The following is a 27,347-nucleotide window of genomic DNA, read 5'->3' as shown; positions in this document are numbered from 1 at the left end:
GACCCCAGAATGGTTTTCACCAGTGGCAGAAGGGTTGAATGCGTGTAAGGTCCATTTATTATGGTTATGTGGTTCATAACTGCTTAATCATAGGTAAATCTGCTGAAGACTGTATCGACTGTTATTTTTAAAGGAACACTAGCTAGTATTTTTTTACCTTATATTTAAGGCTTCAAAATAAATGTGATTCTCCACTGTGCTGTACGAGTGTTTCCTTATAGTCTAAGCACCAGCTCTATGAAAGTGTCAAACAAATAAATACAGTGGAATTTGAGTTCCTAACTTGTGTTTATTGATAGTCAGAAAACATGTTATTTCTTACTAATTCAAGGAATAAGGTTTAAAAGACCGTTGGTTCTCCCCACAAACGGTGTTGGGAAACTCTAATAGGCGTCTTGCCTGTGACGTAGATGGTGGACAACAACTCTAGAAGCTGCACTTAATTTAATGCATGATGATGAAAAGGTGTGTTGTTTCTGGCTGCAATCATTCAATGTACAGTGGGACATCTGTGCACAAATGGCCCAAAGATCCCAAAATATCCAGAAAATGGACTAAATTTGTCAACTTTAAACGGGCACTTTGGAAAGGACCATCCACTCACTCCGTTATCTGTAGCTCTGGCGCTTTTCCAACACTATGGGCATGTAAGGACACCAATGAAACGTGTTCAAGAGCCTCTGTAACATGGAGGTAAACAGGGTAAGGACACTCACTTCGCCTGTTTTAGTTGGTGTTAGTTAGCGTTAGCTTGACTTGCTAAACTCGGTAGCTCAGATTATACTCGGCTACGTAGCTGCATTACGGAGGTTTATAGTGTCGGATGAATTCGAGTTCGACTTCGATCACATTTACAAGAATAACGGTACCTCTACATTTGAGTTTAGCTTATTGCTAGGCTATTGTCATGAATAATGTTGGTTATTTAGCTAGCTAGATACTGTCATAACAGTGTTTTACCGCGGCGTTGTTCAGCTGTTGTCCACCAGTGACGTCACTGTTGCGTTCAAGAATTTCCGTAGCGAGCTCTGGTTTTTCCATCAATTTAATAAAATTGTCAGTTTTAAAGCAAATTAAGCTGCTATTTTCATTTTAATTCATACTTATATCTGTCAGTAACTAAAATAATGTTAAATATTCATGGAGGTCCATTAAGTGGTAATTAGCCTTTAAAAGAGTTGATTTAAGGCATCAAAAACACTTAAAACCTTTCACAGCAAATGTGCTCTTTAAGATGATGTCAAACAGACAGATGCTCATAGAGAACACTTACTGGCTCCACACCTTATCGCGTTTGGGTCAAAGTGTTCACACCGAGTGAATATGTGTTGAGTGCTGCATGGCCACTTAAAGGTACCGGAGGGAAGGCAGGAACAAAATCAATATAGTGAACATGCAAAAGACGCCAGAGTCTATAACACTGAAATGTACTCAAGATGAAAAGAATAAACCATGGTCTTTGGAGAAGTATGTGATTCAAAGGCATAAGCAGGGATGAGAAATACAACACGGCCAGGCAAAGCGTAGCACTTAGTGCTGGTATATGGCCAGCGTCAGTGTTTTATGCACCACTAACCTGCAAGATCAGATCTTTAATCTTGGTACCCCGTGCGAGGAGATGAATGCTCTCCTCTTCAAGGAGTTTGAGGGTGAATTCCAGTGTGTTTTTGGAGGTCTGGGTGAGTAAGGAGGCCCAGATGGCTCTGTATAGGCTGCTGTTTTCCTCTGTGGGCTTTCCGCTGGGGTGATTAATCACACCAACACGGCTACTGGAACCACCGGACTTCTGCGGCACAAAAACTAAGGGTTACAGATTTGCAGAAACAGCAAGAGCCTGCAGACATTTTTCACACGATAAAGCATAATTATTTTAAGAGGAATCCGCAACGTACCATAAAATAAATAAACAAACAAACAAACGTCCTTTCGAAGGCATGACTCGGCAGAACGTTCTTGCTTGTTCATTACCAGTGCCACAAAAGTGTACCCAGGGAGGGGTTCCGGTGATAAATTGTTCTCAAATTAATTACTGAGGAGCCTACGCCTCGTGCTCTCTGAAGATTATATGTTTCTTGTGGCTACAACTAATTGGAAATAAAAACAGCAGCAGCTCACCATATGTTTCAAGGCATTCAGCAACATCTGCCTCCCGGGGGCCTGCTCAATATCCGCAATAATCCAAATGGTCACTCCGAGCACCGTCTCCTCTTCTGCAGGAAAACAATTACTTATTCAAAGTGCTGCGGTGCTCACCGGAAAAGGCCATGCAGTGTATTTCTGCAGCCATAAATAAAATGAGTAGTCTCTGCAAGATCTTTAAAAAAAAAACAGAGCTCAAAGCATGCATCAATGTCACAAAATCTGCAAAGAGGAAAAATAAATATGCCGGCAAACATCGCGGGTAAATATTGAACGATCCGCAAACTGTGACAGTGGCTTCGCAAACGGAACAACAAGCAGGAGTAACAAAACAAACAAATCAATTTGTAGGTGTTTTATTCATGAAGGAAAATCAGAAGCAAACAACAAATCAGCTTCATGATTTCATCAGGGAATTTCTCTTCGAAGCACAACACAAAAAAAAAAAATGCTTCGCGCTCTTTGAAAAGCAGAGGTTTTTTCTCAGATGCTCACCGTGCTTGGTTAAATACTTCATTCTCTTGGAAACAACTGCAGTCTTGTCCTTGGAGTCCAGGAACGAAAACATTGTTGAGTCATCCCAGTCATCAGCAACTGTCAGTTTAACACAAAAACAAGAGGCAGTCAAGCAGTAGCGTGGAGACACTGACGTGAGCGCTGCGAGTTCACCTTAAGCCTTAAAATCCAGCTTTATAAAAAGACTCACTCTGTCACACACACTGAGAAACGTTGGGGGGTTGCACATTAACTGAGTACCAAATTAATAACAACAACCATAACCATGACCACAGACAAGACATTAAGGGTAAAGTTTGTGTAATATCGTATTCTCTGACTTGGATTTTTACCTGGGGACGCAGTGAAGTCCAGATATCTCCGCTCAGGACTCAGAATCATGGGATTGATACGTGGCACTACGTTAGCCTGCTCCATTAAAAAATCCACCACATCCACACCTTCAGAAATCTGACCCTGTGATTTGAGGCGCAGATTCACCAGTAACATTACAAATGTTTTTCAGTCTTCAGCATGAAAAAGATGCAAATGAAGGACATGAAAAACCCAAGTCTACCATGAAGACAGCTCTCTGGAAGAAGTTGGTTGCATCCATGATGCGCTGGAGGAGGATGGTCTCCAGCTCGTCCGGATCCATCTCCTCTTTGCTGAGAGGGACCCCATTAAACAGAGCCAAGGGGAGCGGATCCAGGCCACTCTTCCTGTAGAACACTCCTCCAGTCTGAAAACATCACAACAGATTATCAATACAATTAAACCAGAGCATTCTTTACTTAATGACCCCAGGCTTGTGAAAATAACACACACATAAAACATTATTAACTGGGACAATGGCTTTGTAAGTCCAAAAGCAGTTGTTTGGGTGGATGAATAGATGACTTGAGATGTACAGAGGTATGCATAATCAATGAGTAAGTTACATCCTCAGAGAAGTACACTGACCAGAATAGGTACATATCAGTACATTTTAAGCTGGTAAACTGTAAGAACAAAATGAAGTGTTGATAAAGTGATTGTGCACTGTCGACTGGACCAATAAGGCCAAGTCACATTCACTGATTAAATGATGACAAAGTTAACTGAGAATATATAAGACAGCACATTTTAAGCTAAGCTGTTAGTTGAATTATGTACCGAAGAAGTGTCTGTATACAGGGGGTCCTCGACTTACGACGTTGATCCGTTCCTACGTCACGTCATAAACCGATTTTCGGTGTAAGTCGGAACATACGTACATACTGTACGTAAATAACATACTGTAAGCACTTATCCTATCCTCACACCTATCCTCCTCGGTCCCGAGCCGCGTAACCGTGTATTCTTCCACCGCGCACACCACACACGAAGTTCACGTTACGACACAAAACCACTTAAGTCGAAACAAGGCTTTATACAGTAAATGGGAGATGTGTCGTAACCACAAAACATTGTAACTCGGGACTGACGTAACCCGAGGACCTCCTTTATAGCAAACAGTACCACCCACATGTTTTGACACATCTTTCAGTGCTTTTCTGCACACGCATGGGATAAAATAAGTTTTACTATCAAAATCGCAATCTGAGAGCAATTTTCAAATTCAATTCTAGCCTACATTACCTAGAGCAAAGCTTTCAAAAATGAAAAATGGAGACAGTTGAGGCCAAAAATGTTGATGATCTTCATGTTTATAAAAACATGTCTTGTTCCTAATTTAGAGAAAATAACTGCAAGTTGAATTACAATAACAAAATTGTTCCAACAAATATGCAAATCATTACTTTCCGCTAATCGTTCAGCCCTTGACATATACCTGTTATTCAATAATAATAATTAGAGAGAAATACACTAAGCTAGACACCTGAATGTATTTTAGGATGTTTGCATGTAATACCACAAATGATAAGTAATTTTTCTATTAATAGGGCTGCACTCTTTACCCTTAGACTTAAGAAAACATTGTCAATATGCTGGAAACACTGCATTGCATTCCATAATTTACACAGAATATTTTACCTCCGTATGTGTTATTCCCTTCAGAAATGTATTCATGGACTCCACCCCTCCTCAGACAACACGAGTGTGTGCTGCATTACAATCAGTTTACACTTTACTGTCAAAGGCTCCTGATCACACTGTGCTTCCAAAAGTTAATCTCACAAAATATGATTAAATAACTCTTAACTCATATGATATACAAGCTACCAGTACCATACATATAGAACTTCATGTCTTGGACTGGAGTAAAAGAAAGCCAGCACATTTTCTTATCTCTATGTAACACCCAGAATCATCATTCTTTATTCAAAATAAATTAAATTGAATACCTTTCGATTGTCATCATATTCTGAGTCTGGCCCGAGAATTCTCGCAATGTTCGCTTTTGGAAATTTCTTCTTCAGGTATGAGGTCACTTTGTCGACTGATAAGGAATCTCCAACATTGACTTTGTTATAGATCTGCAGAAGCATAAAAGACATTTGGATGTCACTATCATTGTCAATTGCATCTAAAATATGGTGACCAGATCTGAGATGCAGAAAAATAGGACACGGCAGCGGTGGGGGGGGGGGGGGGGGGGGGCGGGGGGTTGGTATGACGGAGTGATGAGCTCTCACCCTTTTAGGTCCTTTACACCTTTATTTGCTGCACAAAACATGGGGATTTCCTTTTTTAATTCATCCAAGAACTTACATTTACGTTTCGGCATAGCTGCTCGAGATGAGTGTAGGTACATGAGCTTTGCTTGACGTAAAAAAGGACTACTGACGTGCAGACTGACCAATTAAATGTTTACAGAGAAGGTTATCGACCAATAACGGTAGCTCTACAGTCAGACCGTCCAATCAGAAGATTTTAGGCTACTTCACCACGCCCCCTTCTCACTCAAGCGAACCAATCGGAGTAGGGGAGGGCGGGACTAGTTTGTGAACAAAAAGCGTCTCGAAATTCTATGTAAGCTCTAGAAAAACAAAATCCCGGACGTTTGTGAAATTCCGCCCAGACATTTTTTTAAGTCTAAAAAAGAGTACGCCTGGTCACCCTATCAAAAAGCCCCCTGAGAACGGCTAATAGCTAAAAAAAAAGCCTCTGAAACGCAATTCCTCAGAGACCATAGGTAAATCTCTGAACAAATGAAAATGAAGAGTTTGGAAAATCCAGAGTTTGGTTTGTGAGAGACGAAAAAGCAAAGCAGCTGATGGTAGTCTCAGAACAAAGTATTGAAGACCCAAGAGCACTGTCTGGTCACAAAGATGTATGTGTGTGTTTATTACGTGGAAGGTGAAAGACAGAAGCTGCAACCAACATCTCAGACTGAACACTGGAGAAGCGGCTTCAGATTTCTTTGATAGGAAATCAAGTTTCCAAAAAATCAATGGAAGCAGTTTTAAAAAGGCAAAGATTGGACATAATTAATGTTGTAGAAAAAGATTTAGTAGTTGAGACTTTTCTGTTAAATATATGCCTTCTTCCCTGTTTCTTACACTGAAAATAAAAATATAATTTACTTAATAGCTGTTTAAATGAGAGCGTTTTAAATAAAACACTGAAACCAAAGAAACAAAACCACAAACTACATTTCTGCCAAAATCAAAATGAATCCAAGGTCCACTTACAGAAACCATGGATAAGAAAGCCTGAGTTATATCATATTCTTCTGCGATGTAGTTCAAAACTCTGAAGAAAGCAACTCCAGCATCTTCAAACCCATCTACTTTATCATCCACATTCACAACAAAGACAAATCCAATCCTAAAAGAAAGAAAGAAAGAAAAAACAAGCGCATTTACTTTAAAATGTTTTGCTCTGACAACAAATAAAATCCCATTAAACAGTTACAGCAGCAATTAAGTGATTAGTGGCACATTCCCACAATCAGAGTGATTAGCGATAACAGACCTGCATTGTTTCAAATCACTTTCACATATGCTTTAAATCAGAGTTTCCCCCATCTCCAGTGCTTTAAGAGTTTTCCTGATCATTAGCTCATCATTAGCTTTGTTTACTTTATGCAAATTAAAGCCCCATTAGATAAGGCTGAAGATTTTCTTGTTGTCCTGTGATTTCATTTTAGCCATTTATTAGTAGATGCACAGCAATACACTATTTTTATTACTATATTTATTTGTCTTTTAGTCTTAATGTATTATTGTTTGAATTCCCTACGTCTCTTATAGGCTCAATGTCCACGTACACACTTTAAATTACATTTATGTAAGACATTTCCCATTATCTGTTCATTTAATTTAATTGGACTTGAGCATTGGATAATGTATCAGATACAAAGTGTGTCATAATATTATTAAAGGTAGGTAATTTTGCTCCTGGGCTCCCCCTAGATTTGCAGAGAGTAATTCACTTTTACAGCACTCACCTGGAATCCTGGGGTGTGTGGTAATAGGTAGTTCCTATTACAGCTCAACTACCCAGGGTCCTTTAAAGTGATTATTATTTACGTGGGTTCTCACCTGAGGGGAATCTTATGCTTGTAAAAGAGCTCGGCCAGTTTGACCAGCTCAATGCTGTCCTCCTGAGCTGGGTCCAGAAACAGAACCTGGAAAAAGGAGGTGATAACATTTAAACATCCACAGCAGATAGACAGAAAAGGAAAACATACAACAGAAGAAAGACATAATCTTGAGCCTGATTTACGCTTTCTAGTCCTTTCCAATTCAACCCACTAGTTACGTCTCACCCAATCACGCCATGCTACGCAGCTGGGAGAGAAAAAGCAAGCTCAGGCAACATGACTGGAGCAGAACAGTAAGAGCACGTTCTGTTTCACCAGCTTACATACAGTCCCATATGGCCAATGATTACACGGAGTGATGGGAGATGAACCGTTCTACCAATCCAGAGAGAGAGTGTGGGAGATAGATAGGGAAAAAAGTAAATAATGCAAAATTATAAATAACGTTGAAATAAAATGCTAACCAAATTAAAGAAGTTTCTTCGAATTTGACGAATGACTCCAGGAAACGTGGCTCTGAGGAGCTCCTGCAGACTTGAGGGCCAGGTCCGATAGGTCGAGTCCCTCTCAATATCGTTGATCCACTGGAACAGAAAATTAAAACATGTTAAGCCTTAGTATTTACTAATAAATACTTTTTTTTCCCCCAATTGTTATCCGTTTCAAATACAGGGACTATTAAAGGACCATCCGGATGTGTAACAACATGTACAAATTCAGTATCACAAAATTATGCAGGACATTTGCATGCCTAAGAAATAGCCATTAATCTCTCACTGTGAAATTTGAATGTGCACATAGTAATGGGATGCAAAACATGCAAATATATTTTTAGTTCATTACTTTACATATACACCCCCCTGGCAAATTTACATGAAATCACAATCTCTGCAGGTTCCTTTTCATTTAATTTTCCACAGTATGATCATTCCGAAACAAATCAGATATGTAAAATAATCACTTATTTTCATTTTAAATATAATAATTTAAAAAAATCTGTAAATTACTGTAAATACAAATATAAATTTCCTGCAAGTGTTACCACTAAAATGATCACTCTCACCATTATAGCCGAGTGCCTGATGTCCAGAGCGTAACTGTCCTCCACAGCGGTCAGAGGTAAACGCAGGAACTTGCTCATGCTGTTTCCCTTTATGCCCAGGTTGTGAAGCCCCTCCAGGAGCTTGGCCTCTCCTCGGATACTGTCCAGGATGCTTTTCGAAGAAAGAGAGAGAAAAGTACTTTATCTTAGTAAGGAAAAGTACAATTATTATTGAGGGTGTAAATATTTTAATATAAAAATCACAAAATCAAAGAAGAATTTTTTTTTGCATTAATATGTTGTAGCAGCATATATTTGTAATGCTGTTTACACATCTTTGAACTGTTCCTCTTGTAAACAATACCATAATTTTAGGCTAACATTATACCATGTGGGTGTTTGTTATAAATATGGAGTAAACAATTTGGTGCATATGAATCAGAACCAAAAAAGGTGAGGTCAGCTCTTTCCTAATTGGCAAAATGCAATGAACCTCTGGCACACCCTGGCTCCTTTGAATCCACTCCCTTTTTTAACAATTCATCGCTGTATTTATAAAATATTATAATATTGCTCCATTTTACTACATGCACAGAAGCACATAAATCTATTACAAGTAGTTTTTTTCAAAGACATTTCTACAATTATTTTATTTAGCATTGAATATTTCTCACAGTGAGCCACATAAAACTCTTCTTCTCAGTGTGTGAACAGCCCTGGTTCTCACAACGCCAACCACATAAAGCACTTGTGGGTGCTGAAGAATGGCAACTGACTAAAAGAGCTTTCACCTGAAAGGGTTATGAAGGTCCAGATCAATGTGGATCCCATTAATGAAAAGACCAGCATCTCCAGGGTGAATTCCCATTGTCTCACTTAGTCTCTACAAAACAAGAAAGAGCTGTCATCGACCTTTGTTTCCATAGTTTAACATTTATGTGGGAAAACTCCCAACCTCCGATGTGCAAAATAATTCGATGAAACCACTCTTCATTATTTTAACAGCCAGGCAACATGGCCTTCACGTGTTTATTAGCTTATTAGAACTGTCACTCTTTTTGAGAGAGTTGCTATGATATTTTAAAACAAATGTACAGTGGGTTGTTCGACACCTACAGCTTTCTTTCTGTCCATGATGCAAGTAATCAAAATAGACCACAAAATCGATAAGCAGCGAAGGTCCAGTGCAAGCACTTTTCATATTGTTTTATTGCATCAATATAAATATTGCATCGTATTTGTTAGGCATCCCAGTTCTTCTAAATCTTTCAATATATTTTGCAAACATCTGACTTTCACCATTTTCCTTTGGCTTTCCAACATTACTACACAATAATGAATGAATCTATTTTAAAAAAAATGAATCTAATATCGAATATCCCCAGAGAAATCTCTTTAAAATGACTTCACGGCCAAAAGAAAAGCATGGCGTCTGGCTTTCTCACCCTGCTGTAAATTATGTCATATCAGTTTCTATCTAAAGCTGAACAGCCACACAGCTCATGAACTTTAGGATCTGTCTCATACGCAACTGTGTATCAAAAAAAGAAGAAGAAGAAAAAACACACCTTTTGGTTCTCCTCGATTTCCTTCCTCATTTCTGGGTTTACAGCCACTCTAGTCAGTGATCTGTGTGACAATAAAACATGCACAGTCACTATCATCTACTTCCATAGGCCCGGACCAGTCGTAAAAAGACATTTTAATCTCCCAAACCTGTGCATCTTTAAGATGTTATATCTGCTGAGCTGACTCAGTGTAAACTCCCAAAAGCCAGCACTGACTCAGCATTTTTCTCTCACACACACATAAAACTGTCTGGAGTTCCGCTAGCTCAATATCCCACATTAAAAACAAGCCAAATTTACTTCATAAGCAAGCTTCCTGAAATGTTATCTGAGTGCAAAGAAAGATGTGCTCATTAAGATGTGTTCCAATAAGTGAATGTATTTCTCTATTTCAAAGAGCATTTTATGGAGTTATTCAGCATAAAATGTACCAAACAGTTTGTAATTTGCGTTAAACATTACGTCCTTTCATCCTTTTTCAAGCTTAAAACACAAACGTGGAAATATTACAAATTATTATTAATAATAATACAGTTGTACAGCACTTTTCATGAACCCAATGTGATTACAAAATGGTACACAGAGCCAAGAACATCAAAAAATAGCTTCAACACTAAGCAGGCACAGCAGACAGCAGCGATGATAGCAGGAAGACCAAGAATGGCCTATCCAGACCTGAAACCTCACATATTCCTCATTAATCAATGGTTATATTAATCATGAATGATCATAATATGGCATGTGAAATACATTGTCCCTTTTCTCCTGTGATTTTTAAACTAAATACCTTTTTTTTTTATATCCTAGTCTCCGCAATACTTCCATTTACCAAATTCGAAGAGCCACAAATATGGACGTCAAGAACTTCTTTTCCCAATCTAGTTCCCTTTCTTTACCAGAGGAGCCAACGATATGTTTCACTGGATCATCATTGGCCCACAATTCCCATACTGGTACATCCCTTATAAAGGGGATTTCATTTAACTGTATTTATGGATGTAAACAGGTCTAATTTCTGTATCTCCTCACCGCTGTGCTGCAACAACATTCACCCTCTGAAAGGCTGAAGGAAATGTATTTACCTGGCTCTGCTGGGGAAGTTCTGGCTGAGGTCCCGCATCAGTTTGAGGGAATCAAATTTTGGCACCGACATGATCCGAGCAGCCGCCTGGAAGCTCAGGTCTGTTTAATGCAGAGAACATTCCAGAACACACTTCAGAAACTCCAGACTGTTAAGGCTTATCAAAGCAATTCATTATGAAGACGAGCGCTCTAAATAAAGCAATCAGGTTACCAGCCACTTATTTCATTTCATAATGGCATAATGGAAGGTACATGAATATACAGCTTTCAAATATTCACTCTGCGCCTTTCAGGGGGAGGGAATGAGGAAATAATTGGTACGTTGGAGAGGAAGAGGAGGACGTAATGAGACTTTATGACTGGTTTTGATGTAAAAGTCAGAGTGGAATAATAGATCCTTTCAGCACTCAATGTGGTGATAATGTGTTATGAATAATGGGCCTGGGTTCCTAATAGACTTTATAGACTTATACAAAAGTTCTGATTTAATGGCATGTTTTGTTGATTGTCTAAGTGCAGAAAGAAGTTAACACACATTGTATGTTTCTAATATATTTGATACAACATATAAAACGGAAAATGCACCCTGGTTTATGTTATTTTATTCCAGCTACATGAGGCAACAAGTAGAGTCACAGCCACACAGCTGCAGTGCACTGAGGTTCTGGGTTCAATCCCCCACCCCCGGGTAGGTCACGGACCCACCGTAACACTGAACAGGCGAATGGATAAATGGATGAATGAATGCTAAATTCAGCTAATGTTATATGGGCATTAAAATATTCTCCGTAGACAATGGGCCTGTCCCAAAACCTACTGAGCTGTCTAACTAGAGAGCATTTTACATCATAGTGTGCACGCTCCCAACACGTAGACTGTCCCAATTCATAAAAACTTCATTATGCTCTCTACTAGAAAATAATCTGGCTGAATTTTCAGGCAGCATCCAGCACTTCCTCAGCAGTGAAGGCAATCCCATGACACAACGTCTGTATCGCTCTTTAAATATAAAAAATATTTAAAACCGCAATAGAAATGTGAAGATTAGAATCCACCACTCAGAAACGCTGAGGTAAAACACCGGTTGAGTGCGGTGGGCGGGAACAAGCAGTGACCCAGTCGCTCTCTAACTAAAGGGTCTCAGTAATCTGCCTCATGAGGACAGACGGCCGTTAGAACGATGCCAACTTAAAGGCTAAGCACCAGCTCTATGAAAGTGTCAAACAAATAAATACAGTGGAATTTGAGTTCCTAACTTGTGTTTATTGATAGTCAGAAAACATGTTATTTCTTATTAATTCAAGGAATAAGGTTTAAAAGACCGTTGGTCCGCCCCCCCCCCCAACGGTGTTCGGAAACTCTAATAGGCGTCTTGCCTGTGACGTAGACGGTGGACAACAACTCTAGAAGCTGCACTTAATTTAATGCAAAATGATGAAAAGGTGTGTTGTTTTTGGCTGCAATTACAATGTACAGTGGGACATCTGTGAACAAATGGCCCAAAGATCCCAAAATATCCAGAAAATGGACTAAATTTGTCCACTTTAAACGGGCACTTTGGAAAGGACCCTCCGCTCACTCCGTTATCTGTAGCTCATTTCACTGGCGCTTTTCCAACACTATGGACATGTAAGGACACCAACGAAAGGTGTTCAAGAGCCTCTGTAACATGGAGGTAAACAGGGTAAGGACACTCACTTCGCCTGTTTTAGTTGGTGTTAGTTAACGTTAGCTTGACTCCCTAAACTCGGTGTCTCGGATTATACTCGGCTACGTAGCTGCATTACGGAGGTTTATAGTGTCGGATGAATTCGAGTTCGACTTCGATCACATTTACAAGAATAACGGTAAATTTGAGTTTAGCTTATTTCTAGGCTATTGTCATGAATAATGTTGGTTATTTAGCTAGATACTGTCATAACAGTCAGTCATAACGGTGTTTTACCGCGGCGTTGTTCAGCTGTTGTCCACCAGTGACGTCACGGTTGCGTTCAAGAATTTCCGTAGCGAGCTCGGGCTTTTCCATCAATTTAATAAAATTGTCAGCTTTAAAGCAAATTAAGCTGCTATTTTCATTTTAATTCATACTTATATATGTCAGTAACTAAAATAATGTGAAATATTCATGGAGGTCCATTAAATGGTGCTTAGCCTTTAAACAGCTGTCTATGCAGTCAGTGCCTAGGCAGCTCACTAGGTTTTGGGACAGATCTAAACTGTGCTTATTTCACCTGAAAATGAAACAGGCCTATATTTGTGGACACTTGAAATTGGAAGGCACTTAATTGTGCACACATAGTTTGTATAATCACCATATAAAAGCTTTGCAAGTGGCATGGGATGCTCTGGGACCAATTGAACATGAGCTTTAAGGCACCGTGCCATGGGACTGTGCTCTCTGGGGTGGTGGAGCTCTATCCAATACCTTTGGGATGAGCTGGAAATAAACCAAAACTCATCATTCAACATAAATAGTTGACTTCACTATTGTTCTCTTGGCTGCCTCCAAATCTTAACATAAATGTTTCTACATCTCGTCTAAAACCTCAGTAGATGTACCAAATGTGGAGGAACAGGTGTTCACAAACTATCAAAATATTGGCAGAAAACTTTATGCGCCCCTAGTCGACTTACAGAACAGTCTCCCACCCTCAAAGAGCAGGTAAAAGCCAGTAAACTTGGCTCTGGCCATTAGCATCTGTTCAGCAGTCAGAGCATGGAAGCAGAACAGATCGCTGTACCAGAGATGGGCGGAAAACACCACATTTCCACCCCCTCTCCATTCATCATCCAGACACCTTTCTGCAGAAGCTCCTCACACCCACAAAGAGCCTGGGATTCTGAGTCTAACACAGAGCCATTAATAAAAGCTACCTTGCAGCTCCCACACTTTCAGAGGGGCCATGTCGTTGGTGCTCTCCAGTAGATGCCTCCTCAGCTCCACTAACTGCTCCCTCAGTTCTGGATGAGACTCCCTGAACAAGGCAGATAATGGGTGTTATGACACTGCATGAAAATTCATGAGGAAAAGACCAGTAGAAATGCATCAAAATTATCTGGAATAAAATTTATTTTACACTGCCTTCCACTGAAAATCAAGAAGGTTTTTTCCTTCACCTGTAAAGTTACTATTTTGGGAGATACATGTTTTTAATTAGACAGTGATGATATGCATCTTTTATGATGTTTATGTCAAGACAAGCAGCTGGGTCGAGTAAAATGAACTTAAATAAAAGAAACAAGTTATACGTTCTCTAAGATGGCAGCAGTGAGCGATGTTTGTTTATTTGAATTTTTGTCAATTACTCCTTTAGAGAGCCGCGATGTCTGTTCAATTGATGTTTATTAGGAACACCAGTAGAGGGCAGTGGTGATTAATGTTTGTTTATATGATTTTTGTTGATAACATCTTTAGAGGATGGCAACGAGCGATGATTATTTATTTGATATTTATTAATGGCTTCTTTAGAGGGCGGTAGTGAGCAATGTTTGTTTATTTGATGTTTGTTAATAAAATTTTTGTTTGTTTGATTAGTTTTTGTTTGCTTTTATTTCTGTTTATGTTCACTATTGTCACTGTCAATAAAGCTGTGAGGCTGGACAAGCTTTGTGAACTATTTCCTATGAAACAACAGACATTTAATGAACATGTCGTGAATGTGCTTACTTTAATTTTCCAAACAAGAAGCCCTGGACCTCATCAGTGTCATCTTCCTCATAGGATGTGGATGACTTGGAATCTAAAGAAGAGAAGCAAATAAAAAGATCTCTAATCATCGACTCATGATTAAGAACAACCCAAAGCATGTATCTATCAATTTTCTGCCACAATACACACCTTTAACTTTGGTGTCATCCACTGCTTTGTATTCTGTACTTTTAATAGCGAGCTCGACTCCATAACCTGACAAAAATATGCTCTGCTTCTTTGGCTCCTGTGGTGATAAAAAGCACCAGTTAATTTATATGTAACCACATATAAAATGTAATACTTCATCAATACTCTGAATGGGGTAAAGAGGAAGCATATAAAGGAATTACTGACCAAACAAGCCTCGAGATACTCACAGCCACGAAATGACGCAGCACATAGACCAGCTTCCCTAGTTCAGCCTTCTCAGAAAGAACCTTATGGAACGTGTTGAACTTTTTGGTGCCGATCTCAGCATAGAGGATTACCACAGGAAGATCTGTCCCATTGGCCCCTGGGTACTTGTGATCATTCTTGTAAAGGTATGGCTTTGGCCTGTAAATATAAAACTGAATGCACATTCCTAGCTAAATACTGGACGACACAATACTGTATTTACACTGCGGGATTAGTCAGCATCTTTAAATCAGCTATTCCAGCTCACATCAAAGAATCCAGTAACCAGAGCACAAGCATGGTCTACTTTTAATCAACTCTTAATGAAAACTTGGCTAAAGCTATTGATCACGGCTCTTCTGGAGAGATGGGACTCCTGCCTGAGACTTGAGCAAGGAGCAGATTCAGCAAAGCATGGACTAATATAATTTCCGAATAAAGAAGCTTAATATCCAGGGCAACTGCGGAGTTAAAACCCCAATATACAAAAGCGCTCACAAAGAAGAAACAAGTCCTGGTGTAAATGCCTTGCGGATGAGAGTGTGTTACCTGCCTGCAGCTGTCTTCAGGAGTTTCTTCATGTCCTTGGTGCTGCAGGCAAGCTCACCGTGAACAGAAACAAACGCAGAACAGGCCTCGGGTGGAGGCTCATCACTGGCAATCTACAGAGGATCATACAGAGGAATGAAGAAATAGATCAGTCTATTTCTATTAAAGAAATACAGCAATGGAAATGTTTAAGGATGCACAAATACAAAAATATTAGTAAGAAATTACCGATAATCAACATTTTGAGCATTTTGAAAGAGTTTCAAACAAGGTACTAATATTTTTGTTGAACTTTTTGAAAGCTACAATTTCAATATCAGTCATTTAACAATTCACTCTTTCATTCACACTCCACAGTAAAAGAAATTAAGTGGGTGCCTATTTAGAACCTGTAAATTAAAACATAAGTCTTTGAATCAACTGTGAAAACCTGACACAATCTATTACACTGTACATTGTGTGTATATGGAGAGTGCCTCACCTGTTGGAATGCATGTACAGCAGGTGAGTAGGCCCTGAGAGACAGAGCAAGCTTCAGCAAACTGACCTGGAGACCAGTGAAGAACTGACCAGCCTTTTTTATGATCAGGTTATAGTACGATCTGACAGATTCTGTTGGGCAAATGAAAATAAACGGATTCATTTCCAAAGTTATTTCAATCTCACACAGAACTGACCCCCACTACTGGCCACTGATGTGGTCAAAACTGGCTAAAATGATGCAACATTGAAAATATTCTTTGGAAGGGTACATTCACAAGTATCACAAGTAAATCCCAGTACCAGCTCATAAGTCTGCAGAGTCGGCAGAAATTTTTAAATTGGCACCACGTAAGAAGCTCCTCTGCTTGCTGTTGTGTTGTGCCATTACTCCTTTTCACCAGAGAAGCCTCCAAAGACAACCTAGTCACAACTGCTAGAAGGAACTAACGGCCTTTTCCACTGCATGGACCCTACCCGACTCGGCTTGGCTCTTTTGCTTTTCCACTGCTCAAATCTGGTACATGGTCCTTCTAACCAGGCACTTTTTCAGCTCCTGCTTTGTTACAGTTCCAACCGAGAGGAGTAGGTACTAAACCGTGATGTGTAAACCCTACAGAGTGCTGACTGGCCAGAGGGACCTGTCAAACACCACAAAATGTAGAGCTCCAGCATAAACTCACCACTTGTAAAATCCCTGAAGTCACAGCAGCTTTCGCATTTATTTTTATTCAACTCACAATGGAGGCTCGTAACATTCCCCTGAGGTTTTTGGGCCAATGGCCGACGGAAATCTCCAGCAAAGATCAAAAGTGCAACAAGAAAACCTGATAAGTGAGAACTGTTCAGTTCAGAAAAATAAAAATAAAAAAAACACACTCGAATACACATCTAGTAAACAGCGCCTAACTTTACAGCGAGTGTTGTTGAGGTTTTCAAGGCTGCAATTCCCTTTAGGGACTGCTTTTCTTGAGGGAGCTGTGCTAGTGGAAAATAAATAAGTTCAATGTGAGCCGAGTCGATCCCACGCAGTGGAAAAGCACCATAAATTGTCCTGCAACAGAAATCCAGAACGAATGAGTTCCTTACACTCACCTCCATGTTTATACACTGTCAGCTCCTTCACCGTATCGACAAACTGCCAAAACTTCTCATCTCCACTTTCACTGAAGAATTCACTAGAGATCACAGAAAGAATCATATCAGTTTGTTTCTGTGAGAACAGACAAGCAGCTGAAACACTGGAGTCAGGACTTTTAAGATTAGAACCATTTCCTAAAGTCAATCTGAGAAACAATTAATTCACAACAAAGTCAGATATCTATTATATCTATTACAAATCTCTGACATGGCACTTTTGCTTTGAGATATTTTCTGTGACTGCAGTTTACCTGGTCTCCAGTAGAAGCGGAGTTTGGGGCCATTTAGCTTTCAGACTGGCGGTCACTCCTTTCTGTGCGGCGTGAACGTAATGAAGCTGAATCAGAATCAGCAGCAGCCAGTGGATGCTCATGTTCTTACACTGAGAACAAGCACAAAGCAACAGTTGACCATAACTAATAAGCGGAAATTGCTGCTTCTACAACTCCAACAGTTCTCATGTTTTTCAACATGTTTTCTCAAGTTTTTTTTTAGGATTCTTTTGTTTTTTGGTTCACTCAATTTATTTAAACAATGTGCATTTGTCTTTTTAAAGTAAACAGATAAGGTGAATAACTTATATAATTATGGCCACAAAAAATAGAACCCCTGAACTGAAAGTATAGTGTTTAACATTATTAGCAAGACTGTGTGGTGCTGTTAAAAATATATACATATACATATATATTCGGTGGCATGTGTTCCAAAAGCAATCTCAAAAACCTAGTTTCAGACAGCCTGTGTTTCTTACATCACAAACCTAAAGAACCAATATCCTGAACTTGCAAGGTGGGCTTTCAATCTGCAGGAAAGGGATTTTTTTCTTGAAAATAACTTCTAAATCTGATTCTGACGAACAGAGCTGAGATTGTAGGTGTCTGATGATGGGAGGAAGACTTTAATAAAATGTGTACATATATTCCTGGTATTTCCATTGAAAATGAATAAAAGCAAACGTTTCTCAACAAAAACGACGAAAATAAAATATAATGGAGATCATGTAGTCTGTCCTGGTGTTAGGAGTTTTTATGTAAATGGTGCTAAGTTAACACTGGTGCCACGTAGCTGGTCTAATGTTAACGAGTCAAATAAACATTTCCACAGTTAGTTGTATGTCCTCACATAAAAACGACCGTTGAAAATATAACAAAGAACAATACAGTGTACCAAAACAGGTAAATGTAGTAAAAGCTTCTATAACAGAGTAAGAAGGTAATTCTACAATTAAAACCAGACTGAAGTCTATTGAATCGTCTGTGTTTATATGAATTATAGCTAACATTGTTCACTATCATCGACAGAAACATAAGCGACTGTGGTTTTCTCATTATCGTAAATAAAGGCTTCTTTACTCAATAAAAACCCACAGACCGACAGTTTACCGTTATCTTACCCCGGTTTCCCTGCGAGCCGCCATTAAACGGGTCCTGCTTCTTTAACTCCTTCTCAGCACTAATAACACCCAGAAAACATTAAACCGCACAGTATTCACATAACAAACACATAAACCCCCAGATGAACTGTATTTATATGATATTTATATTGATATCTGCTTATATAAACTTAATGAAAAAAACAACAATATGATTTCCAGGCACTTTCCAGGACAACTATCCTCTGAAATCCACGAGTCGATTCCTTTTCCCATTAGAGTAATGGGAATCGATTCCTACTCCAAATTCACGTGATCAAAGTCGATTAAAAGAGTCAACTCCTTTCACAATTAAAGTGGAAAGAGTCGATTCCAGACATTAAAGAGATGCAGTAGAACTATATAATTCAAATAAACCAAGTGAAGTATTTAATTTAATATTTTTTATGTGATATGCACTGATCAGTCAAAACATTAAAACCTTCTTCCAGTCATTTTTGTCAGCTACCACTGACTGGTTAGGATCTACAAACAGCTCTGTTGCTGTGCATATTTTGTTGTGTACACACTTTATCATGGATCAGACACAGCAGTGATGCTGGAGTAACGTTTCACCAATAAACAAACGAACGAACGAACAACTAACAAATAAAAAAGGAGCGTCCTGTGTCAGCAATAAATAAATTTCACATCCTTTCAGAATAACTTTGTTTAAATTTTAACGATTTAATTAAGCATGGGTTTTGATAAATCTATGTAAATTCCACAACGCGTTATGTCAATATAAATGTTCATTTATCACTGTAGTTACTTGGTTGTTTATGAATTTAAGCGCCCATTCCTATAGGTGTAAACGCTACAGTATTCATTCAGCACCATCGATGACTCCGCACATAAACCCCGCCCTCTTGCGCCTTGATTGGCTGACATCTTCCCTCCAGCGCTAGGATTGGCTGATCATTTAAACCCTAAGTTCTAAACCTTAGTTCTAGATCCTGCAGATGGTTTCTGAGTTCTAGATGGCGGTGGCATGTCAGAATTCTACAACGTGATTCCTTTTGAGACAAAATACATGACAGTGATCTGTACTAGCCAATCGTTGCACGGCAAGGGCGGAGCTTGTGACAGCGCAGCTCATGAATGGACGAGGAGTTCCTGCATGTGTGAACTTCTAAGCCAATCAGAGCTCGAGACGGCGTTTGAGGGCCGGGATACAAAATAAATAAATAAAAACGAACGAATGAATAAATAAATTAAATAAATAAATAAGTAAAACGCCAGTGAGTGCTCGGGGCTGGTGCGCGCGCTCAGCTCAGAATGGAGCACGCGGGATGTGAGGTTGTTTTTCTCACATTTTCTTGAGTTGTTTATTTGCTTTTTGTAGTTGTTTTTTTCGTTTTCCGGGAAAGAAACGTCAACTCCAGCGTTCGTTTACACGTTTGCACATATTTACTGCGAGGAAACCATGCGTTTTTACCAGCTTTCGGCTGCGGTTTGTAAACTTTGCCAACTCCCCCCTGACTGAAGCGAATGGAGAGAATGATAGGCGCGTACCAAGGCACGGACTCCGCGTGTGTTCTCCGCTTGTGAGAATGAACGAGAGACCGAACAAGCTGCTGCTCGTGCCCGTGCTCGTGCTGCTGTTCGTTATGATCGGTTATCAGTACCTGTGTCCGGCCGGGGGTCAGTCGTGTTCTCTGGGCGGCGGGGAACGGCTGAGGGGCTTCTCCACAGCTGATGACCAGGACCAGGACAGGGACCCTGACACGGACTCCGACACCCCCGCCGTATCCGCCTCCCGGTTCGGCTTCACGGAACGGGACGTGTCGCGGCGCGTGGACTTCGACATGCACGGCGGTGACGTGATCGTGTTCCTGCACATACAGAAGACCGGCGGCACCACGTTCGGCCGCCACCTCGTGCGGAACCTGCGGCTCGAGCGGCCGTGCGACTGCAGCCCGGGGCTGAAGCGCTGCAGCTGCCGCCGCCCGGGCGCCGACGAGTCGTGGCTTTTCTCTCGCTTCTCCACGGGCTGGAGCTGCGGGCTGCACGCGGACTGGACCGAGCTCACCAGCTGCGTGCCGCTCATCATGGACAAGAAGCAGCAGCGGGAGAGCGCGCGCAAACGGTGAGTTAACGGAGCTGTGAAGTGCGGCTCGTGGACGCGTTGAGTGAGGCTGAAAAGAGGGAGTGTTTCCATTTGTTTGTAGAAAGTGGGAATCTTTTAAAGCGCGTGAGCTGCATCCCTTGCACTGTTAACAACAAAAGTTCAGTCTGCCAGACGGGTTTAACTTTGACTGGGATGCCAGCTGTTCCTTTAGAAAGCATACTCATGTATGACGTAGTAGTATATGATAATGGTTTATTAGGCCATAGACGACGTATTTCATAAATATGATGTAGTGTCTAAGAAACATACGAGTGTCTCATATTCATTATTAACTATCTCATAGTTATGACAAAGTATCTTATACTAATTATTAATTCATGTGTCACCTAGTATCTCCTGATCATGACTTGCTATCTCATACGCATTATAGTTTATTAAAATGAGGACTTATCAAATATATGACAAATGACTTAATATCTCAGTATGTTGTTGCATGTAAAATGGTAACTATCTAATAAATTTGGTGTAGAATCTCATGATTTACTATCTCATAGTTAGTTTATCAAATGTATGACTTATTAGATGTATTATCTAGTACCTCACAATCATGACTTGCTAGTATCTCACACAATGACATACTATCTCATGTTTATGACACAGCATCTCATGTTAATGACTTACAATATCATGTGTATCACCTAGTGTCTCACGAGAATGACCTGCTATCTCATGCAGAGTATCTCATAATGATGATTTACTGTCTCATTTCTAAATATATATCTTACAGTTGCATAATAAAGACTTACTAAATCTTAAGTATGACCTATAGTGTGTTATAATTATGACTTACTATCTCATAAGTATGACCTAGTAGGCTATCTATCTCATAATAATGACTTATTAATTCACATGAATGACATAGTAATTAATGACTTAGTTTCTCTTAAGAATGAGATCAAGTTTTTGTATTAATATAATAATAATTTGATGTAATGTGTAAACTTTTTAAAGTTTCAACAAATGTACAAAGATGTGCTGAAGCACTAAACCAACCCAATGCATGTTTTTTTTGTCTTGGACTGAGTCAGACAACAAACAACACAACAAAAAACTCATACTAAGAAAAAAAAAAATCAGTCAGTTGCATATTCAGACCTGGATATGTAAGAGATTATTGTATTTAAATTATTTTAAACATGGCTGCCCCCATGTGGGGGACCCACTCTATGGACAATAAACAAATTAATTCAGGAGATTACAAAGCTTTTTAATTCTTCATTTAATGTAACCTGCTTTTGTTATTAATCATTATTTTATCAATTTTTCTTAAATTTCGGGATGGTAAATATGACTGACTGCACCTGTAATGATACATACACTACTGTTATTCGGGGTGGCGTTATGGCTCCTTTAAGCCACAGTGCCATTAGTGAGAGAAAATCAAGCAAATGGAGCTCAGTTCTAAAGTCGAGTGCAAAAGAGCGGCCATATGGGTCGGGCTGAAGAGAGCTCGCTTGTTCTGCTTTGCTAACGGGGATTGATCTGAATTAAAAGGGCTCTGGACTCTGTGGGCTTAATTAAACGAAATGGTGGCTGTGGCAGTCGCCCAGCAGTTGTTTCCGAGCGTCTGAAGAGATGGAGAATGGCAGGAGATGTGCCAAGGAAAGTTGAGAAATCCGAGAGGTGAGTCATTCCCAAATCCACAGTCTGGCTGATAGGAGCTGATATAAATAGCCAAGTTGTGTTTTTTCCTCACACCAGAAATCCATATTTGGACCATGACTGGTTTGTTTATTTATTTATTTATTTATTTATTTATTAATCAATCTGGTTTTATACGTCAGAAAACCCATTTTTTTGTGGTGTAGGGGTATAGTGGATGACATCAAGGGTTTAATTCCCTGCTCGGGTAATCACATCAAACTACCTTAATGTGTACACACTCACCTTTTTAGTTTCTCATAATTATGACTTAGCCTCTCATAAATAACCCACATTTTTAACACTGAGACTCTAACTCTATAAGATCTCATACTGACGACGTACGGATGATGATAATGATAGGTGATGAGATTCTAAATTGTAATTATAAGACATATTTATGATGTTTAGTCACAATTATGAGATACTAAGCTATAACATTTAGATATAAATATGAGATGTAGTATAACTATAAGATGCCCAGCCATAACAATGCTATAATAAATAATAATTTTTATATAGTAAGTCATAAATCTGATATATTTACAGTTAATTATGAGATGCTTAGTCATAACTTTGAGATACTAAAGCATAGTCATGAGATATTACACATTATGAGATGTTTAGCCATAACTCCATAACTACACTAAGTCATAATTATGTGATGCTGTCATAAGTTTGAAGAATTAGGTCAAGTTATGAGATATTAAGCCACTGTTATGCACAGTGGGGCAGCAGGTAGTGTGGCAGTCACACAGCTCCAGGGACCTGGATGTTGTGGGTTCGAGTCCCGCTCCGGGTGACTGTCTGTGAGGAGTGTGGTGTGTTCTCCTTGTGTCTGCATGGGTTTCCTCTGGGTGACTGTCTGTGAGGAGTGTGGTGTGTTCTCCCTGTGTCTGCGTGGGTTTCCTCCTGGTGACTGTCTGTGAGGAGTGTGGTGTGTTCTCCCTGTGTCTGCATGGGTTTCCTCTGGGTGACTGTCTGTCAGGAGTTGGTGGGTTCTCCCTGTGTCTGCGTGGGTTTCCTCCAGGTGACTGTCAGTGTGGAGTGTGGTGAGTTCTCCCTGTGTCTGCGTGGGTTTCCTCCGGGTGACTGTCTGTCAGGAGTTGGTGTGTTCTCCCTGTGTCCGTGTGGGTTTCCTCCAGGTGACTGTCAGTGTGGAGTGTGGTGTGTTCTCCCTGTGTCTGCGTGGGTTTCCTCCAAGTGACTGTCAATGTGGAGTGTGGTGTGTTCTCCCTGTGTCCGCATCGGTTTCCTCCGGGTGACTGTCTGTCAGGAGTTGGTGGGTTCTCACTGTGTCCGCGTGGATTTGCTCCAGGGGACTGTCTGTGTGGAGTGTGGTGTGTTCTCACTGTGTCCGCGTGGGTTTCCTCCGGGTGACTGTCTGTGAGGAGTTGGTGGGTTCTCCCTGTGTCTGCATGGGTTTCCTCTGGGTGCCCCGGTTTCCTCCCACAGTCCAAAAAACCCACGTTGGTAGGTGGATTGGTGACTCAAAATTGTCCGTAGGTGTGAGTGAATGTGTGTGTCACCCTGTGAAGGACTGGCACCCCCTCCAGGGTGTGTTCCCGCCTTGCAACCCGTGATTCCTGGTAGGCTCCATAACTGGATAAGCCCTTACAGACAATGAATGAATGAATAAATCCTTATTGATTAAAATATTATGTTTTAATTATGTGAATATTTGAACAGATTTACCCTTATTTGGTTTAGTACAACGTCGATTTTTAACAAGTCAAAATGTCTAGAAAGTAATTTAAGGGGTTTTCATGTCTATAACAGTGCAGTAAAAGCCTCTAAGTATTGAACATATGTGGCCTGTTTGATGTAATATATTGTTATATGCCATTCTGCATATTTTACCATTTCATTCCCAATTATAATTCGTACCCTCAAGATTTAAAACAAAATAAAAGCCTGTTTTATTGGAAGGGATGAGGAAACATAGCCATTTTTCTCCGCAGTTGGTTCTGGAGTAAATCCCCCTCAAGACGCCGCTCTCCCTCCGTTTGGATGATGGAGAGGGTGTGTAGTAATGAACTTTAAATGAGGCATCATAAAGCCAAGCTGAGCCGTGGAGCAGAGTTGAGCATTCCCATCTATAATCCTGACACAGCCCGTGCATACGTGAGCTATTAAAAGGTTATTTTGCTTGTTTACTGTCTGTAATGAGACTTTAATGTCTACACATTGCGCAGACTTTCACTTTCAGAAGACAGTGAAAAGAAAAGAGTCTGTTTTGGGGCCTAAAATCATTTACTATTACAGCTTTTCCATCAATCTGCCTTGGATGTAATCGTTTTTATTCCTTAACTCATTCACCATGTGTCCATGTTGTCTTTGTCAGTTTAGAGCCTGTTTTAAACTTGTCAAGAATACGTCAATGATGCAGATTTGCAATGGCCATTGAGTTATATGTTATTTAGTAGTAAAATGTAAATTTTTAGATAATTGAGGGACCACAATTATATTTATTAAAATGTCCCTCACCTCTCATTGTCTCTGGGAATGTAAAAGACAGTTCTGGTGTATGTAAATGACCTCTATTCTGATTGGACACTCTGTAGCAGGCATCACTCCAAAAGCTGTCCTCCATAAAACTCTCTTTATTACATCAGTGTGAATAAGCAATAAGTGTGAATCTGTAGCTCGTGGCTGAGGCAAATCAGCTGCATCCCAGGCGAACAATGTTGTGCTTTCAACCTTTTGGTGGAGATTTATGTGTGTACAGAGTTCAAACAAAATCAGCTCTTGGCTCATGTGATGGTTCTGTGTTTGAGTTTGTGTTGAGACATGTGCACTGTTTCTCCTCCTTTGTGACCACGCCCTCTCCTTTAGCCACACCCCACATCTAAGGGTTGTTAGTCAGTCATGACTGAGCTCACAGGTGCATCCTATTGTCTCCTGTTATTTAAGCTCTGTGGGTGTAGTCTTAGTTTGTTAATCATGCTCAGTGTTTGTGTCGTTCTTGTGTCCAGGTTCTTTGTCTTAGTCTAGGTTATGTTTTCAGTGCATATGCTACGTTAAGGATCCATGTTTGTGTATTAAATATTGTGTGAAATAATGTAGAGTGGCATGGAGGCGCAGCAGGTAGTGTCGCTGTCACACAGCCTCGTGGTCCTGGGTTGTGGATTTGAGCCCCGCTCTGGGTGACTGTCTGTGTGTTCTCACAGTGTCCGCATGGGTTTCCTCCGGGTGCTCCGGTTTCCTCCCACGGCCCAAAAACACACGTTGGTAGGTGGATTGGTGACTCCATAGGTTCAAGTTCAAGTTCAAGTTCAAGAAGTTTATTGTCATTTCAGCAGTATATAGTGTTTACAGTACACAGTGAAACGAAATAGCGTTCCTCCAGGACCAAGGTGCTACATAAGACAATACACAACATTAAAGTGCGACTAGTGTAAAGCTAGTGCAACATGAAACAGTGCACACGCATTAAAGTGCAAAGGACATAGAACACAAAACAATACACAACATTAAAGTGCAACTAGTACAATCTAGTGCAACATAAACCAGTGCATACACATTAAAGTGCAGAAGATATGGCTAAGAAAAATACAAAACAATGTCCCTACAGTACAATACAATACAATGTAATACAAGACAAGGCAAAAACCATAAGTACGGAGGGGATGAGGGAGAGAGACACTGCAATTTAAAGTGTATTTGTGCTGTAAACGGTAACTGGATGTAAACATGATGTAAACCGGATATGTGAAAACATTTACAGTCCAACAGACCAGTGTTTGTGTGAAGTGTGTGTGTGTGTGTGTGTGTGTGTGTGTGTGTGTGCTTCTTTCAGTCCAGTCTTAGTCTCTAGGTGTTCAGGAGTCTGATAGCATGTGGGAAGAAGCTGTTACGGAGTCTGGATGTGAGGGCTCGAATGCTTCGATACCTTTTTCCAGACGGCAGTAGGTTGAAGAGTGTGTGTGAAGGGTGTGTGTGATCTCCCACAATGCTGAGTGCTTTGCGAGTGCAGCGAGTGGTGTAGATGTCTGTAATGGAGGGAAGAGACACACCGATAATCTTCTCAGCTGTCCTCACGATCCGCTGGAGGGACTTGCGATCTGCCACAGTGCAGTTCCCAAACCAGACAGAGATGCAGCTGGTCATGATGCTCTCGATGACTCCTCTGTAGAAAGTGGTGAGAATTGGAGGGGGGAGATGAACCTTCTTCAGCCTTCGCAGGAAGTAGAGGCGTTGCTGGGCTTTCTTTTTGATGTTACTGGTGTTAGTGGACCAAGTGAGATCATCCGCTAGGTGAACACCAAGGAATTTGGTATTCCTGACAATCTCCACAGCAGAGTTGTCGATGTTCAGCGGCGAGTGCTCACCCCTTGTTTTTCTGAAGTCTACAACCATCTCTTTGGTTTTGTCCACGTTCAGAGACAGGTTGTTCACTTCACACCAGTCAGTTAGCTGCTGCACCTCCTCTCTGTATGCTGACTCGTCGTTCTTACTGATGAGACCCACCACAGTCGTGTCATCAGCGAACTTGATGATATGATTTGAGCTGTGCATCGCTGCACAGTCATGGGTCAGCAATGTGAACAGCAGTGGACTGAGCACGCAGCCCTGGGGGGCTCCAGTGTTCAGTGTGATGGTGCTGGAGGTGTTCCTACCGATCCGGACTGACTGAGGTCTCCCAGTCAGGAAGTCCAGGATCCAGTTGCAGAGAGAAGTGTTGAGGCCCAGTATATTCAGCTTCCCGATCAGATGCTGAGGAATGATGGTGTTGAATGCTGAGCTGAAGTCTATGAACAGCATTCGGGCATATGTGTCTTTCTTGTCCAAGTGGGTGAGTGCCAGGTGCAGCGTGGTGGATATGGCATCGTCCGTTGAACGGTTAGGACGATACGCGAACTGTAGAGGGTCCAGTGTGGGGGGAAGTAGGGTTTTGATGTGCCTCATGACGAGCCTCTCGAAGCACTTTGTGATGACCGGTGTGAGTGCACGGGACGATAGTCATTGAGGCAGGACACAGAAGAATTCTTAGGCACCGGGATGATGGTGGTGTTCTTGAAGCATGTTGGAACAACGGCGCTGCTAAGAGAGATATTGAAGATATCAGTGAAGACATCAGCAAGCTGGGCTGCACATTCTCTGAGCACTC

General features: G+C 40.6%; 2 protein-coding genes across 2 annotated transcripts in view; one reads left to right on the top strand and one right to left on the bottom strand.

Annotated features, from left to right (window-relative positions):
- LOC136710716 (UDP-glucose:glycoprotein glucosyltransferase 2-like) overlaps nt 1-18,516 on the bottom strand; it is a 37,437-nt gene extending 18,921 nt beyond the window's left edge. The window contains exons 1-22 of the mRNA XM_066686495.1: nt 18,448-18,516; nt 17,306-17,436; nt 17,010-17,092; nt 15,916-16,046; nt 15,435-15,547; nt 14,867-15,044; nt 14,637-14,733; nt 14,466-14,538; nt 13,673-13,773; nt 10,798-10,897; nt 9,716-9,776; nt 8,939-9,030; nt 8,169-8,319; nt 7,570-7,689; nt 7,104-7,189; nt 6,252-6,387; nt 4,962-5,093; nt 3,212-3,376; nt 2,988-3,111; nt 2,635-2,733; nt 2,116-2,210; nt 1,577-1,786 (exon numbers count right to left, since the gene is read on the bottom strand). Coding sequence (XP_066542592.1) covers nt 1,577-1,786; nt 2,116-2,210; nt 2,635-2,733; nt 2,988-3,111; nt 3,212-3,376; nt 4,962-5,093; nt 6,252-6,387; nt 7,104-7,189; nt 7,570-7,689; nt 8,169-8,319; nt 8,939-9,030; nt 9,716-9,776; nt 10,798-10,897; nt 13,673-13,773; nt 14,466-14,538; nt 14,637-14,733; nt 14,867-15,044; nt 15,435-15,547; nt 15,916-16,046; nt 17,010-17,092; nt 17,306-17,436; nt 18,448-18,471 — 2,502 coding nt within the window. The 5' untranslated portion in view covers nt 18,472-18,516. The remainder of the gene's footprint in view (nt 1-1,576; nt 1,787-2,115; nt 2,211-2,634; nt 2,734-2,987; nt 3,112-3,211; nt 3,377-4,961; nt 5,094-6,251; nt 6,388-7,103; nt 7,190-7,569; nt 7,690-8,168; nt 8,320-8,938; nt 9,031-9,715; nt 9,777-10,797; nt 10,898-13,672; nt 13,774-14,465; nt 14,539-14,636; nt 14,734-14,866; nt 15,045-15,434; nt 15,548-15,915; nt 16,047-17,009; nt 17,093-17,305; nt 17,437-18,447) is intronic.
- A 1,502-nt stretch (nt 18,517-20,018) lies between these two features.
- The window catches only part of hs6st3b (heparan sulfate 6-O-sulfotransferase 3b), a 63,420-nt gene continuing 56,091 nt past the window's right edge, over nt 20,019-27,347 (top strand). Inside the window, exon 1 of the mRNA XM_066686964.1 lies at nt 20,019-20,554. Within this exon, the coding sequence (XP_066543061.1) occupies nt 20,019-20,554 (536 nt within the window). The remainder of the gene's footprint in view (nt 20,555-27,347) is intronic.

This window comes from Hoplias malabaricus, chromosome 12, assembly GCF_029633855.1.
Source record: "Hoplias malabaricus isolate fHopMal1 chromosome 12, fHopMal1.hap1, whole genome shotgun sequence".
Lineage (NCBI taxonomy): Eukaryota > Metazoa > Chordata > Actinopteri > Characiformes > Erythrinidae > Hoplias > Hoplias malabaricus.
This window is presented reverse-complemented; position numbering and strand designations above follow the sequence as displayed.